Consider the following 16,862-nt stretch of genomic DNA (forward strand, 5'->3'; position numbering starts at 1 on the left):
GCAGTCCCTTAGGGGTAATAATTGAAATAAAATAAAACAATAATAATAATAATAAATTGTAATGAAAAGAAGAAAATTAACTGTATCCCAGCCAAAACCAGCACATCGGTGCAGGGTTATCATGAAACGAGATGACAAACTGAAGACAAGGTGGGCCTAAAATGATCCACCAGCATCTGTGCACTGACCAGAAGGGTGTGTAAGGGGTTGTTATTGCACATAAGTTGTGTGCAATTTGGCAGCCCATCCATGTGAGGGGAGAAGCAGTAGTATATCATCTTAGCAATGATGCACTAATGTCCTGCACAAAGGAACTGCTCTTCTGGCTTTGCAGTGCTGAAATGCCATGGATAGGTCTCCACAAGAATGCCATGTCACCAGCATAGCCATCTTGACATCCTTGGGGGGTTTCTGGCAGGAACTGTTTGATTCTGAGGATTTAATTTCTTAAAGTGCAGCCAGTTTTGCTAGAGACTGATTTATTAGGGTGTGCTTAACTTTTGTGACATCTCCGTTTGGGAGGAGACTGCTTTCCCAGAAAAGCTTCAGGAGCGAGACTGATACAGATTGGGTAGGTTGCTTTAATGGTACAGGCAGAAGCTCAGTTTGAAGACAGCATTTTGGAAGCTGTAGGGAGCTGAGTTTTGCATTAGTGAGCACTATTGTACAGTTACCAAGTTACTGTGTTTTTACTAGCAAGAACAAGGAGATAAAAGAAAGCTGTAGGTAAGTGGCACTTGGGGCATCCAGGATCATTTTTAACCAAGAGCCATCTAGATTCACACCTCTCCAGATCCTGCATGTTTTTGTGATGAATGAAATGCAAAGGTCTTGAGATTTGCTGTAAGTCACAACAGACAATTACATCAAGATCTAGTTCTTATTCCTACCCCATAGATAATTTTCACTCCCAGTTAGGATACCTGCTAAATGCAGTCCAAGGACCTGTAGGATCATGACCATGAGATGTTTTCTGTAGTGAAAAATTCTAAAATTAATAGTAATAAAGCCAAATTTCATCAAAGGCATAAAAGGAAAAAATACTAAAATCCGTTTTACTGGTTTTCATACTGGTTTGGGATTTTTGTGGGGTTTGCTAGTTCAGCAAATCTTACGAAAAGCAAGGGAGAATCATTTTCAGAATAGGAAGGAGCCTCCACCATTCTGCATGCCTAGAGGGGTCTGTGTGGCCTCACGTGCCACTGCAGGGAATATAAAGAGAATTTTAAATGAAGTCTTAATCTCTACCCTGACGTGAAGTCCTCTCTGGAAGTGTTTTAATGTGATTGCACACACTAGTGCTTGTAAGAACCTCTGGTTAGGTAGCAGCACTGTGTACACATCTCTCGTTACACAAGCCGCTACCTGACTGATTTTGAGAATGAGCTCTCCAAAGTTTTGGGAAACTTGTTTTTTTGGTGGGGTTTTTTCCCCTTTTTCTTCTAAAGAAATAATCTAGAATTTACCTCCCTGTCTCACAAATATGGTTCATTTCATAACCTCAGTTGGCAACATTTTTAATCAAACTCTCTGAAGTGAGGTGTATATCTTCAGGTGCCTAAGTAATTTATTGTTAGCAATTCCTGGAAAGGCACTATGGCCCAATGAGTTCTTTTATACTCCCAAATTCAGAAAAATTGAGTCCCGCTCCAAGCTCTGACTGTTGACTTGCTCTGTGACCCTGGGCAAACAAATTACTCTTTTTAGACCTTATTTTATACATCTGCAAAAGCGGCCATGTTCCAAGTACAGTAACGGGAGGGTCTGATTTAGGCTAACAAACACGGGGGAGAAAATATAAGAGGCCCCAAATGAGAGATACTTTATGGCTTGAAGGCAGCTGGGGCAGAACTCCAGCAGACTAAGCTATGAGAAATTTGATTATTTTAATGTGTTTTCAAGTGGTGTAAGTCTGAAAATACGGCAGGAGAACGCAGAAAGAGAGCGAGTTCATTTACTGGGTGATTATGTACTGCTTAGGTGGTAATTCTGCAGACTATGAAACTCCCTAGTCTCATGACTTCTTTGGTTCACCCCATAGAACAATTTGAAATTTTTAAGTGGTGTTTGCTCTAGAGGTACAAAAATTACTTCTGAAATTACTTTGATGTGTACTGAATTTTATCTACTTCTATTGGATTATGGAATAGTTTTTCCTGTGTTATCTATTGTCATCTTTCTGATGTCCTGAGATTTGTATTAGCTTGTTTCCCAACATTTTGAGGAGGAGATAAATAAATGCCTGTAACTCCAAGAGTGAATGCAGAATGATAACAAAAGAATATGCCTTCAGAAATGATGGATTACCATAAGAATGTACATGCATGCTATTGTACATATAAACCAGCCTCATAAATTTACTATCAAGAAAAGAATCTACTCTGAAGATGTTGAGCCCTGCCTCCTTCCATAAATATTTGATTAATGTGGAAACGATTTGTGGATTCTTGTCCAGAGAAAGCTAATGCTTTAATGGGAGAAAGCAGGGATGCTTGTCCTGCTGAAAGAACCCAACTCACAGGGAAAAGGATTATAGGATTTCCTATGAACAGTCCTGGGTTGAAGAACAAGTCCCTTGTTATCTTGTATTGTTCTAACAAAAAGAATTTGCTACCCTACTTACCTGTAGGTACCACAGTACCTACTGTGGTACTAGTGTACGTTGTGTTTGAGCAGGCTTATTTTACTGTTAATACTGCATTTGATTCTCTGTAGTTTGTATTTTGGGGGCCGTTCTTGAGGATCTTTCTCTTAAAGACAAAAACATAAGTTTGTTCCTTTGGTTAAAAAAAAGGATATCTAGAATATAGTCTTATATGTGTATCCTGTGTAGGAATACATTGATTTACAATAACTGTAATACTGTATTTGGGGTCTGGAGTGCTTATATTAAAGAAAATCCATCATGATGACAATGTAATAAATGTAATATGCATGTCGAGATGAAAAATATAATTCATTTTGATAAGCTTTATATATCCCATATTACTGTGTTCTTTGAGGAACATTATCCCTGTTCTCTTTCTCTCTCTTAATATATGTCTAAAGTCTTTTCCTTATGTCTTTCCTACCTAGCATCACCCTCTCCTTGTTCATTTTCTGTCCAAAGCAAAACCCTTCAGAGCAAATCTTTGTTGAATTCCTACTACTCAGGTACTAGTGCCAGACTTTTCTTTCATTTCTAAATTTTCTTTGCTTTTGTATGTTTCCCAGTATGACCTGTAGACTGAATCTTCTGAGTGTGAGATACAGCTAACCTTGTTTTCATTTTTTGTAACCTTTTTTCCTATTGATCTTCTGTTGATTTCCATTGATCCGTGTCGTGTGGGTGAACGGAATTCCATCTTAAAGTATCATCAGACACTGTTCCATCGACCACGCTGTTAGGTAAGAAGACAGGTATGGTGTACTGCACTTCATTGGAGAGCGAACGCACTCATTACACCTTGAAAATTACTCAGAGAGCATTGTTAAGTGGCTGGGCTCCAAAATCATAATTAATCCTGTGGTCATGTGTTGTGTTAATTGGAAAGCCTTTTGTTTTACTCATGCTTTATTATTGTTATTAATTGATATTTTATTTATTTTAAAGGAAAGAACAATTCAAAAATTAAGGTTTAGGAGTTCTATCAAGTATTTCTTGTTTCTTTTTGTGAATGGGATTTGACATTCTGGTCCAAATTCCCACATGCCGCCTTGCCTTCGGCTTAGTTTTGACTCACGTAGGTGGTTGTGCCTGTGCAGCTGGCATAGAATCATAGAATGGTTTGTGTTGGAAGGGACCTTTAAAGGTCATCTAGTCCAACCCCCCTGCTGTGGGCAGGGACATCTTCAACTAGATCAGGTTGCTCAGAGCCCCGTCCAACCTGACCTTGAACATTTCCAAGGATGGGGCATCCACCACCTCTCTAGAGGCAACCTGCCAGTGCCTCACCACCCTCATCATAAAAAATTTCTTCCTTATATCTAGTCTGAGTCTCCCCTCTCTTAGTTTAAAACCATTACCCCTTGTCCTGTGAGTGAGGCTCAGCTAGGTGTGCCTCAAGGCTTGCCAATATAAGTGAGGATTTGCATGTCCAAAGCCAGGTGGGAGCTTACAGTTTTGGACTCAGTTGCAAGTATAAAGGTTATCTGGAGAAATCAGAGGCTGGGTTTGGGCAAGTGGCCCCACCTCATTCTGTGTATGCTCAGAGTTAAATGCTAAATATTCAAGCAGTTTGGTATGGGTTTGAGAGGATAACAAAAAGGCAGGTTCTGAGAGGCGGAGGCTGTTCTCTGGCTGCTGGTAGCTTTAGAGGGAGGTGTTAGTGTTCAGCATCTCTGAAAATTAGCTTTTCTTGTTCAGATGATAAAGCATCCAGTGTACAGCTCTTAGCTTTTGGATTTTTAAAAATAGTAAGTTTTTACAGTAAGTTAACAGAGACAGCAAAATTGGCAGAAACTGTTAGCTGATAAAAGAAGTTATCCAGAAACTTACTGGAGGTGTACCCTTGAAAGTGAGTAATAACAGCCTACAACTTCAGGCTCTCCCTGGAGGATGCTGCCTGCATGTGGAATTTGAAGAAGGCAATTCCTCCGCTATGAATCAGAAAGATGATGTGCGGTTGATCAGAATATAACCAGTGGTATTTATCAGACCTGTCATTTTGGATTATCTACAGTAAATGTTCACTTCCAGACACAGTAATCTACCATGGCTGCTTTAAACATTACTCTGAGCATGTTGAAGGCCCACAGTTAGACCAGGAAGAAATTACAACCGATTGCTTAAGTGCCTTGACTTACAGACTACCAGCCAGGGCACGGAGGCTTGGAGGGACTGCCACAATACATACCTTTATCCTGCTATCTATCAAAACGCTGACAGCAATGAATGAGCCCTCTTTAACAAGGTGGGGAAGGAAAGGAGTCCTTTTTCCAGAAGGTTTGTTCTCGTTTCCCAGAGACTCAGCGTTGTCGATAGAAAAGTCTAAAGGTAGATCTTTTGGCTACATTTTAGAAACAGGGCCCAGACCTGCAGTTTGCTGGAAGATGTCAAACTGCTCTCAGTGTGGTACTCAGCATCTGTGAAAACTGGACCCTCATTCGAGGGACCTGTTTTCCCCCTCTGTCCTGATAATAAGAATTACGATGTGAACTGCACACTTCGTAATCTGAAGCTCAAGGAGCGATGGACAGATTCAATCTGTACTTCTCATGGGAAAGCAAAAGCCCCCAAAGCTTTCAGAACCCCAAATTTTAGAGAGGAAAAAGAGGAAATAGGAATTAAACCGGTCGTGTGCTTATGTATTCAAAACTCTTTCAAACTTAACTTCTACTAACCACTATATCTGAGTAAGGATCAATATCCCTGTTTTACACATGTAAAGTTAAGTACAGAGCACTTTTAAGACATGATTTACACAGACTGGTCACCCCCCCAGTTCCATCTGAATTTAACAGCCACAGGTGCTGTGAAACAGCCCTTGGCATTAAAGAAATTTCTGTCTTGTGACTTGAAGACAAATTAAAACCTTGGCGTTCTGGCTTCTTGGACAGATTCACCAGACGTTGGATGTTGCTGTATGAGCAAAATAAGTTTAATTTTTGACGTTTATTAATATTAATTCCTGGGAAAGAAAAAGAGATCTTAGAAAGGGCATCACTCATCCCACTACCAATATCCGTCTTTGGGCACTACCTGCAGTTCAGTGCTATTTGTTCCCATCTGTTATGCCTTCTGCTAATAAATGTTCTGTATCTGCAATAGTGGATGACTCCCTAGGCTTGGCTGTGACATGATTTGTTGGTAGTAAGATATAAGGGATTTTGGTTTTGCCTCTACCCTATCCCGTGCTTGATTAATGCTGTTTTATGTAATGCATGTTTTTAGCTCCGTAATTTTCTCTCCCCGTTGTAGACAACTCTGGATTTAAATGTTTTGCGTAAGCATCTTCACTAGAGAAGTGAATATTTAATACTAACAAATAAAGGAGGTAGATTTCCCTATTTTTAATACTTCAGTAAGGCCCATGTTGTACCAGTACTGTAAAGCCTAAACAGGAGGTAGTACAACCTTAGAGGTTGTTTTTGGAGAAAATGTGCATGGTCAGTAGCTCTCGAAGGTGTTCAGCAGATGTCATCAGGGCAGTCTCTTCAGGGGAACCAGCATGTGCTTCCCTTGCATCCGTTAACATCTCCCGGTAGCGTGTAAGGATGTTTACCCTTGTTCTCATTTCAACTGCTCAAGAGGATCCTAACAACAAGAGTCGCTGCCCTCCAGAGAGGATGAGGACTATAGTGCCTTCTAGTTCCTTGCAGATGGGCAGAACAAGCAGAGAAAGCTCGCTGTCAGGAAGTCTCACACAAAAAGTGGCTTGTGCTTAGACATAGAAATTTGCCCTGAATTTCAGTCTTCTGTAGCTTGGATAGGCTTTTGCCCGTGCCTAATCAGTCTGCTGCGGGTACATCCACAACCGAATCTTTGAAGAACTAAAAAGATATTCAGAAGCTGATATTGCTGCATTAGCAAGTGTCACCATTACTGGCTTTTTAAATTGCAGGATGAGTTATTTTTATGCAATGGAAGCTCGGAAATCAATGGCTTGATCTGTTCAGTTGTAGCTGTAGCCTCCCCGGCCATGTCAGCCTCTAAGGAGCAGTGGGAGAGGCTCTCACGTCAGTTCGCTGTGCTAATGTTGGCCTGCAGCAGAATGAGCGATGGACGCGCATGCCCTTGTAGGCTGTTACTTGAGGTGAATTTCTCTTACATTACTTTCTGCCTGCACATGATCAGATAGCTTGGAAAACGCTCTTTTCCAGTCTTTAGTGGCTTCTAGTTTTGTGTGCTGTTTGGAAGTTGCCGGTATTTCAGCTGTAACTAATGAATGGCTCTGTAAGGTAGGTAGATCTGACAGCCTTTTTTCACCAAGGAGGCAAAGAGAGATTTGACTTGGTGAGGTCCACGCATTTGAAGAGCTGCACTGTTACGCATGTACCCGATAGTCCCAAGTCTTAGCCCACCTCACCAAAGCATCTTCCTTACATCTCTAAGGGGATTTTCTTCTACACTAACTGATGAAAAAAATGTATGCAATAGTTTTTATAAGATTAGAATACACTTGTGTGACGTGTTTACCAAGCGATTCTTAAAAATCTTTTTAGAATCTAGAGCAAATTACTTTCTCCAGCTTTTTTTTTTATTATTATTATTATGCACATGTGGCTTCTTCATAGCCTTTGAAATGAAAGATGCATCCTCTGATCTCTGTCAAACCTGGTGTCAGAAGGCTTTTTGTTAAGGAAAGTGCCTTTTTATAGCTCAGTTGATATCATTAGACAAATGATGTTTTGACATTGGTTTGCCAAACCACTGTTTGTATTGTATATAGCATATTATAGCTGGATATTTATCATATAATAAAGCCTTGATGCACAAAAAAAGCAAATTAATTTTACCAGCTTGCACCATATCCCTAGTGTAAGGGGAAGAGATATTAGCCATGCTGTAGTCATCCTTGGAAGGTGTCAAATAATTGACAACCCTTACTCTAGTGTAGAGAGACTGGATATGTGTGTAATTAAATCCATCACAAACACCACTCAAAATATAATTTATTTTGTGCAAAGGATGTCTTATCATGTTACACACTTGCCAAGGCTGAGAGAATAAAGATATAAACAAAGATGATAGGCCTGTCATTTCAGACACAGAAGGAACTTGTGGATATTAAAGCAAAAGTTTTGAAAGAAACTTCTCTACATATACAGGATGACACATCGGTGCAGCATTGCTTTTAGTTGTTTGAGGCATAGGTTAGTTTTCTGGTCAGAAGGCAACATCATACTCCGTGTCCAGATATCTATCTCTCAGACTAACAAAACTATGTTTACAAAACAAGATGACATCTATAAAAGGATCTAAAGTTTTAATCCCCAAAGGTGCTCTGGATGAGCAGGTCCCCTCCCAGCAACCTTACTGGGACGTTGCGCAGGGGTCTGATCGTACAGAGCCACTTCCAGGCTGGGAATCTAATTTCCCAGCTGCTCTTCATCTTATCTGTGACATCTGTGGAGAAGTTTATCAGTTTTTCTGTGGAGGGAGACATACTTATTTTACTTGTCTGGGTAGCAACAAAAGTACATAATACAAGGTGTTGTAGCAGCAGGCAAGCACTAATATCTCACCCTCAGGGTTACTCATCAAATGGGGAAAGATGCCACCTAGCTGGCCTCTGCTTCAGCTTTCCTCTGCACACTGGACTCCCTTATGTTTCTCTTGGCAGAGTAAGACCTCAGAGTTTACTTCAGCAAGTTCATGATTATTTCTCCAGCAAAGAAGAGAGGCACAAGAGGCACCATTTCATAAGCAGGGAGAGTTTGTGAATATTAAAAGTGGAGTCAACATTGTTAAATTTGATTATCTGCAGTTACACCCTAAACAGATAAGCTGAGATGCCTGAAGAGTTTCCCAATCAGGCTAGTTCTGAGAGCGCCAGTGAATCATTGATTTAACGTCTTATACAAAATTTCAGGGTATTCTGTGAACTCTTAGGCTGATAATGAAAGTGCCAGCTTCCAGAAATCAAAATATCTGTGTTGGCAACAGACATCTTAGTATGGGGAGTAAGAGTGTTGCACTAAAAAGGATTAACAAACAAGCTGACAACGTATTTTGCTATTGCAGCTGCTAATATTAGAAATGATCCTCTTACAAACAGCATGTTTCCAGCAACATGCAGAATACCTGTTTTATTTACAGCTGCACAAAAAGAACTGTGGAAAATTGGAAATGGTTCTAGGAAGGAGCCGGAGCCCTGAACAGCCTGCCCTAATGAGACTTCAGAAGCTCTCCATTGATTTACTTTATCAAAGAGAAACTGAAGAAGTGATTTGATCAGTGCCTGCATGGGTCAAGATTTCAAATGCTCAGAGGGCTCTTTAATCTAACAGAAGGTATAATAAGATTTGGTGCCTGCAAGTCGAAGCTAAGCAAAATCAAATTGCAATTAAGAAATGTTTAGACAGCAAGGGTAATTAACCATTGCCACAACTTTTGGGGTCAGAATGGAATCACCATCTCTTGAAATGTTTTAATTTTGATTACTTCTTGGAACTGTATTCCATCTTTGGTATGCAAAGAAATGTGGTGGTATGTGTTCCTATCAACAAAATGAGGACATATGACTAGAAATAAGATGTGCATATGAAATATAATCCAAAAAAGCCTGATGCACGATTCTGTATGTTTAGTAGTTTCTGAGTATTAGAGTGAATTATTTCAAGCATCTTTCCAAAAAAATCCATTTTCTTGTTTTGCTCATCTCACTGAAAACTCGTAAAAGGCACACATGCTTTAGAGGCGCTGCCGAAACTTTAGTGAAAGTCTTGGCCAATTTGCCCTACAAACTCATCCTCGTTTGCAAGGGAATGGGGGCATGTTTGTGAGAAGGGGACGGAGAGAAGGGACTACGGAAAATTGCTGTGACTTGCCTTTAGTGCAACAATTAAAGCAGAAGTCTGACTTTTCTTGTCTTTTCCAGTAATAATGGTGCCAAAAGGAATGAGCTGTGGTTTATAGCTGCAACCTGCAGGAAAAGCAAAGCCTGTTTGCAAGCCCTCCAAAGACTCTTTTGGTTGATTGTCCTAGGGAGAGATCAGTTTGCTGCTACCTCCCCTCCTACCTGCATTTTGAATTGTTCACAAAATTGCTGTAAACAGCACATCTTCAGAGAGGGTGTCGTGCCTTGCGTGAGCGCCTCATTAACCATGCTTAGGTTCAGGCTCATGGTGTGATTAGACGGAGAAGGAACAATATGTTTCTTGCATCAGGCTTTATTAGCAGAACATATGAACGCTAGGCTCGCCTCATACATAGCAATTTGTCTCCATAAAAGCCCCTCCACTCTTTCTTTGGCCCAGATAAAATGCTCATGGGAATAACTGACAGCTGTCCTGAGCTTGTGCAAGTGTCTGGCTTGGGTTTTCTTTCAGGTAGTGCAGAGGCCATTCAAGACGCGTTTGTCACGGACGTACGGAGGAGGTGATCTTCTGCCTAGTTTCAGCTCTGTGTGTCATTCGGTTGAGAGTAGGATGACCCAGATTGTGTGACACTTTTTTTTAAGCAGAAACTTAACTTGGCTGGGTGTGAGGCACGCAAACGGTGTGATGCCGCGGACCATACTACAAGAGCTGTTACTACAATCAGTGGTTTTTGTACCATTTTTCATCTGTCTGACCAAAGAGGCCAGAAGCACAGTTGTCACTGTAAATTCAAAGGCCAGAGTCAGATCCTTCTTTGCTGCTGAGCAGCTTCTTCTAGTCCCAGATTCATAACACGGGCACGTACTTGGAGGGAAGTTATTTTGAAAAGGAGGGGGCACCACTTTTCTGGCTTTCACCTCTCCCTATGATACTTCTTTCTGAGAAGAGAGCCAAGTATACCAGAATTAAAGGATCTGATGAAGAGAGAAATTAATAATTGCCTGCAAAGAAGCTGAGTGATCTGAGCTCCACGTTACAAGTAGCCTGTACTCTGCATGTGCCGTTACTGTATTAGCACTAGAACCGCACATTAATTTTAAGACTCCCTCTCGAATAGGGATATCGTAATGGTTTTTAATTGGGGCTGATACAAATGTGGCATTACTTGTAGGTTCCTCAGAGAAGCCAATTGTGAAATTGGGTTTGTATTAAACCTAATGATGGAAAATTAAGCATAGTACGTCTGTCGGAAATGGTCCGCGATAAAAATCTTCTCCTCTCCATTACAGGAGGTTAATAGGGAATAGGGGAGGAAAGATGCACTGGGAAAGCGAATCCAACTAGGGGAATTAATAAGCCTTGAAATTCCCTCTGTTCAGAGTTCTCACACTGTCATTAGTCAGAGCATTAGGGATGATTATACAAATGCTTTGGATGTTACTCTTCCTTAAATCCCAAATTTATTCACATTTTGTATTTGAGGGTTGCTTCGCTAGAGCCATAGCTCTGTAAATCTCTGAGTGTCCTGGGAATGTGACTGTGTTTATGAGAACCTGGGATTCAGAAATCCTTAAATTCAGTAGCTTAATCATAGAGCAGATGGTCACTTTGTGCTAATTTATTTCAGAAGAAGCAGGATGTGTTCGGTGTCTCTGATAATTCAACCACCAGACTTATTTATCTCACACTGGAGATCAGCTTGCCCTGCGGCAGTGTCCACTGCTGGCATTTCTTTCTCCTTCTCATAGTCCTGCAACTTCAAAACAGAGCATATGCCTGTCTTGATATCTTCCCCCTAATATAACAGTAAACCAGCTAAAGTATTATTTGTGGTGTTTTGTCATGTCGTTGGTTTGCCAGCTGCTGGGAAGGCAGTCGAATGCACTCATCTGCCTGCTCCTACCCAACTTCGCAGTGAGGGACAACGGCAGAGATCCTGACTGCTTCTGATCAAAACTCCATGGCGATTTCTCAAGCATAGCAATGTCTACAATAGCACTCCGGCCGTATTTCTGCCTCACAAAAATCACCCTGAAATTGCAATTTGATTTATTTATTCTTTATCCCTTCAAAAACATGACTGCAGTATTGCTGACAAGGGATAGTGTTTAGGCTCTTTGTCAGTAAGCTTTCTGTAAGAAACAAGCCTTGTGTATGCAGTCTTAAGGGTTTTTTTTATGAACAATTTGAGAGAGGTATATTTTTTGTTTGCTAATAGCTTTGTTTTGGGTAAGACCAGAAAGAATTGATGCAGACTGATAAGGTCTGTATGTGCGAAAGAACCCAAGCATCTCAGATGCCTGTAATCATAGGAAAAAACAATGGTTTATTTGGCCAACTGTCTAAATTTGGTCAACTCTGGTAGATAAGAAGCTAAATTTTTCACCTAATCTGAGTTTCTGTTGTTAAAAATAACTATTGTGACAGTCAATTGTTTGGTTATTTAAGCTCTTTTCTATTAGTTCACCAGGAATATTTTTTTATGTATATGTGTTGTGCTGGGGCTATATCCATCTGCATAGTGATAGAGATTTTTTTTAATCCATTTCTTTCAAAAAGAAACTTTTTCTGTTAAGTTGACATATCTGAAATTTTAACTTTCTGCATGCAGGATAACTATATTTTTATGCTGGTTTATTCTTTCTGATAATATTACATCTTTGTAATTTACATATAAATTTTAGGCCTGAACTAGCAGAGCAGTTTAATTTGCCTCTAACATCCTGTGTGGCTTATTTGAAATGCTAATAATTTGTTTGCTATTAACTTTGGGCCCCTTTCAGTTATCTCATATTGTACACCCCAAATCCCACTTGAATATCGTGTTCATCTCTGTGTATCTTTCAGTCATGTTCTTTGCAGGTTTGTGACGAAAGGTATGTAATTCAATTGGAGTCGTTATGCAGAGCTCACCCTTACAAAATGTGCTATTTCGCTCTATGTGCTGTATCCTCGTTAGCCTGATTGGCTCTTTACTCTGTGTCCCATCTCTCTGGGTTTGTCTCCTTCACACAAAAAATATTGAAGCGTGATTTAGTCTTTCTAGGCAGCTGTAGGCAACTGTGTGTTTCCTACTTATTTCTTTACTTTCTTCTGCCTGCGCCAACCTATGGGGTGGTGGAGAAACAAATAAACAGAGCAAGAGTGAGAGTGGAAATACCAGATAGGTGAAAGCTTGTTTTGCCTCCCTGTCTTTAAAACAGACAGTAGCCATGGAGAGATGACCCAGCCAACCCTGACTATCCAGACCCACCCGTACCGGAGCTGCGAGCCGGTGGAAATGTCCTACCCCCGGGGGCAGTTCCAGCCAGCCATCCGAGTGGCCGACCTGCTGCAGCACATCACCCAGATGAAGCGAGGACAGGGCTATGGATTTAAAGAGGAGTATGAGGTGAGAGGAACCTTCACTCACATGAATAAGTAGAGAAGTTGCACTCACAAAGGATAGATGCTTGGGAGGGGAGGATAATGGTTTTTAAGAGCTTCTTTTCCTTAATTCACTTACTGTCTTAATCCTTTCCTTTCTCCATCTTATTTCTGTTTATGAGGGTAGGATTTCACAGCGCTAGCAGTCTTTGGTGGCCCTCTAGTCCAAAGAAAAGGTGTTTACTACAGCGATAAGATAATGACATTGTGCTCATCCGTTAGCATGTGCCCTCTCTCCCATAAAGAGCAGACAATAAATATTTAACAGGCGCTGAACTCAGTGAAGGACTTGGAGTCCCACAGTCCCTTACTTATTGATGGGCTTTCGTTGACAGCAGTGCAAGCCAGGCTTTGAGAAAAGGAAGGGGTTTTGCTTGAGCTTTTTGGGAGCTCCAAACACTCTGTAACAATTGATCAAATTAAATCACAGCGTAATAACCTGAATGCAGAATTGTAAAGGCAAAGGCAGGAACCTTGTGTAGCTTAAATGAAGGTGGAGTTTTCCAGTATGCTCAAACCTCTGGCTCGGAATATGTTTGGCTGATCTACTCTTCCAACTCCATGTGAAGAGAGGAGCAAAGAGTAAGCTGCAAAAATGAAAGCAGCCCTCCTCCCCACCCCCAGCTCTTCCCCCCGAGCTGGAATGACCAGGAATGTAATTCAAATGACAAGAAGAAACATGACGTTGGGGAGGAGCTGGAAGAGGAATATACATTTAGAGGAGAGAGAACAGATGAGGGAAATAGTATCAAACATATGTGAGACTTTGCTCTAGCAAGCGATAATTATAATGAATGTAGTAAGCTTGTGGGAAGGCAATAAGCAATTAATATGCATAGTGGCATTAAAACTACTTAAAAATAACATAACAGCTGTGAAAAATAAGTTACTTAATGAAAACGGCTCACTTTTCCGCCCTGCAAGTAAGAGTCCATGGGGTTTGTATCACTGATGCTGGGTTTTGCTGTAATTGAGAGGCAATCTTTCCCTGGTTGTCAGTAGGGAGTATTTTTTTAATCAGATAGCATCAAAGAGTGTCATAACAAATGTTTCTGGTAACTGTATGTTAACCAGGTCTAGTCACTCATGCCCCACAATCAGGCACGCTAATTAAACTATCAATATAAAGAGCTCTGTTTAATATTGAAAACGGGTAATAATTCTCTCAGGAGATTTACTTAGCCTCCCCTTGGCCTCCATTTCCATGAATACTACCCAAAACTGCATCCAGCTGAATTACAGATGCCCTAAGATCTAGTTCTTGATGTTCAAGAAGAAAACAGGTGCTGGCATATATGTAATTTTCTGGCACTGGCATTGGTAATTATCAAAATAACACATTAGCATGAAAAATGTCAATGCAACTTTCAGCTCCCCAAGTTCTGCCTTCCCCAGAAAGTGCTATCTACATACGTATATAATGACGATGACATTATATAGATTTGCATAATTCCTTTCTTTACAAGAAATAGCCTGGAGAATGCCACGAGCTCTCAAATCACCCGTGCTGTTCTACCCTTCAGTCAGAGGTAACTGCCCGAAGTAGCAGTCATTTTCAATGGTGGAATTTGGTTTTCAGAGCATGGGACGCAGGCAGCACTTCAGCTCCAACCAGCGTTCAGCCACCACCAGCAATACCACAAATGGGGGGAGGATGTCAAGGAGCGTTATAACTCCTGGAAGGTAGGAGGTTTAGGCTGGCCGAGAGTGGTGTCTCAGACTGGAATCTGGAGGAACACAAAGCTGCAAAACTGGCTTTGCAAAATGTTTTGCAGAATGGTTGATAAAATCTTAAAAAGAATTTGATGTCTCTTTTAAAATGTGTTTTCATACACTGATATCAGTGTCACCTCCAAATATGTTTTTTCTTCTAAGGAGCTGATTTTCTACTTACTTTGCAAATTGATAGCATAAATTACAGCCTATTTAGTGATATGTTACCAAATAATTTTACTCTCATGAAAAATCACTTTGAACGGAGTGTATCAGTCACACATGACAATCTCTTATCTCTCTACATTCTCATCTCCACTGAATTTTTCCACTGGAAATTGCATTCAGTATTTGTTTAAAATAAACCTTCACCTACAGACCATTAGAGCACAGGCAGCATGTTTTACCAAGGGCATCTAGAAAAATATTTCTGGTGTTTCCATCCTGCACGTAACTTCACACTGAGATGAAAAGCAGGATGTGATCGTGTAAGCGGTGTCACTGCTGGTGTGAAATGGCTGGTAACTGCGTGTGTGTGCACGCACGTGGGAATCTGTCAGCGCTTGCCGTGTGTGTGTTATTTTGGGTCTGCCTGCTGCACCTGAGGCCAAAGTGTGACTTGGGCCTTTTTGGCTGCTGCTTCTGTTTAGCAATAAAACGTGTAGACCACAAGAGAGAAATATATCACTGGCACTGGATGTGGATAGCACTATTTGGGATTAGGCATAGGCGTAAACATTTGAACGGGACACGTTTAAATGTCACCTGTTCCTTTTTCAGAACATATCAGCCCTGATTTGTTGTGAGCTGCGGGACTAGTCCCATAGACTTACTGCGAGCACCAATTACTGGCTACGGAGATAATAAGCTTAAGTATCCAAACTCATTTTCCATTATGATTTAGGATGTCACTAAAGTACATTCTCCTGCTGCGTTACTGAGACCGTTTAGTTATTTTGGATTTTGTGGCTCCTTCCTCAAGCATCTTAGTATTGAGGGTCTTCAGCTTATTGAATTCACCTCTGTATTTTAACCCTTTCATTTCTGGCTGGCTGCACGTCTTCTATCTGGTCAAAAGAATAGATGCGTTCAGGCTGTGACGTGACATTGCAAAACGTTTGGCAGCAGGGTGTTTCTGTAGATGCTGTCCTTGGACATTGTTGGCTTAAGGCTTTGCTACGAACAGGAATGGGGAACTGAACTGGCTGAAATATTTCTTTTTCGGTTATTTTATTTATCCGAAGCAGTTTTTAACCCTGGGTCACAGCAGAGTTGTGGGAACAGTTTTGCCACCACTGTTGAGAAGGTAGTGGCTGCAGGGAGAGGGCCAGGACTCTGGGGCAAGCTTTGAGATGAGCAGCAAGGCTTTTAATTGATGTTGTTGCCTTTGGCAGCAATACTGCAGCATTGGGGTAGGTCAGTGCAAATGAACGATTCAAGTTTTCATATTTAAATTAAAAACAAGCAGCAAACTAACTAAATGCATCCATTGGAAATTTAAATTAGCTTGCAATAACCCTCAATTTAATGTGAACACTTCAGTTATGTTTGGGCTATGTTGCTTAGAAAGCTTGATTGAGATGAAGCTAACTTTTAGAGTTCTATCCTTGTAATTTCAGATAAAAATTAGATCAATTTAGTTTAAAAAGCATCATTGTAACATAAGTTCCACTCCTGGGAATATATTTCAATATAAATTTTACAAAACTTCTCTAAAAGAAGAAAAGTAAGAAAAGCCTGAAAATCAAGTCCAGATTTTTGAACTCTGAAAGTTTGCAGTTGTTAAATCAAACAAAGAAGGGGGAGCGTTTCCTGTGAAATGCAGATCAAATACGGATGCCTGAGTGAGCTATCCTGATTTACCATTGCTGATAATGCAGAGAGAAACAGAAATATTAACCCTTTTTGCTATTATAGAGATACTTATTTTAGAAACAAAAACTGAAGGAACAAAACGTTAGGTATGCTCCTCTTTTTCTGGATGCAACTGAATTATAATTGATATTTTTGCCTTTGTACTACTAATGCAGTTTTGATTCTTGGTGCTGCATTTTTTAGTGATCTCACAGAAAAATTGTTGGTGCTGTACCACCCGTGTACATGCAGTTACTCCAATTTGTTCATCTGGTGTGTATAAAAGTAGGGGTATAAGGTATGCCTCTGCAAAGGCAGTTTGTGTTCCTCACCAACCAGAGCTGTGCTTCCTCTCTTCAGAGTTGGATAGTTCTGTGAAAAGCTGAGATTTCTTTAGTATTGAATGA

At 40.6% G+C, this 16,862-nt stretch overlaps 1 protein-coding gene across 1 annotated transcript in view; it reads left to right on the forward strand.

Annotated features, from left to right (window-relative positions):
- PTPRT (protein tyrosine phosphatase, receptor type T) overlaps positions 1–16,862 on the forward strand; it is a 347,808-nt gene that overhangs the window by 297,603 nt on the left and 33,343 nt on the right. The window contains exons 16-18 of the mRNA XM_009284586.1: positions 3,076–3,153; positions 3,352–3,387; positions 12,666–12,853. Coding sequence (XP_009282861.1) covers positions 3,076–3,153; positions 3,352–3,387; positions 12,666–12,853 — 302 coding nt within the window. The remainder of the gene's footprint in view (positions 1–3,075; positions 3,154–3,351; positions 3,388–12,665; positions 12,854–16,862) is intronic.

Source organism: Aptenodytes forsteri, unplaced genomic scaffold (assembly GCF_000699145.1).
Source record: "Aptenodytes forsteri isolate BGI_AS27 unplaced genomic scaffold, ASM69914v1 Scaffold215, whole genome shotgun sequence".
NCBI lineage: Eukaryota > Metazoa > Chordata > Aves > Sphenisciformes > Spheniscidae > Aptenodytes > Aptenodytes forsteri.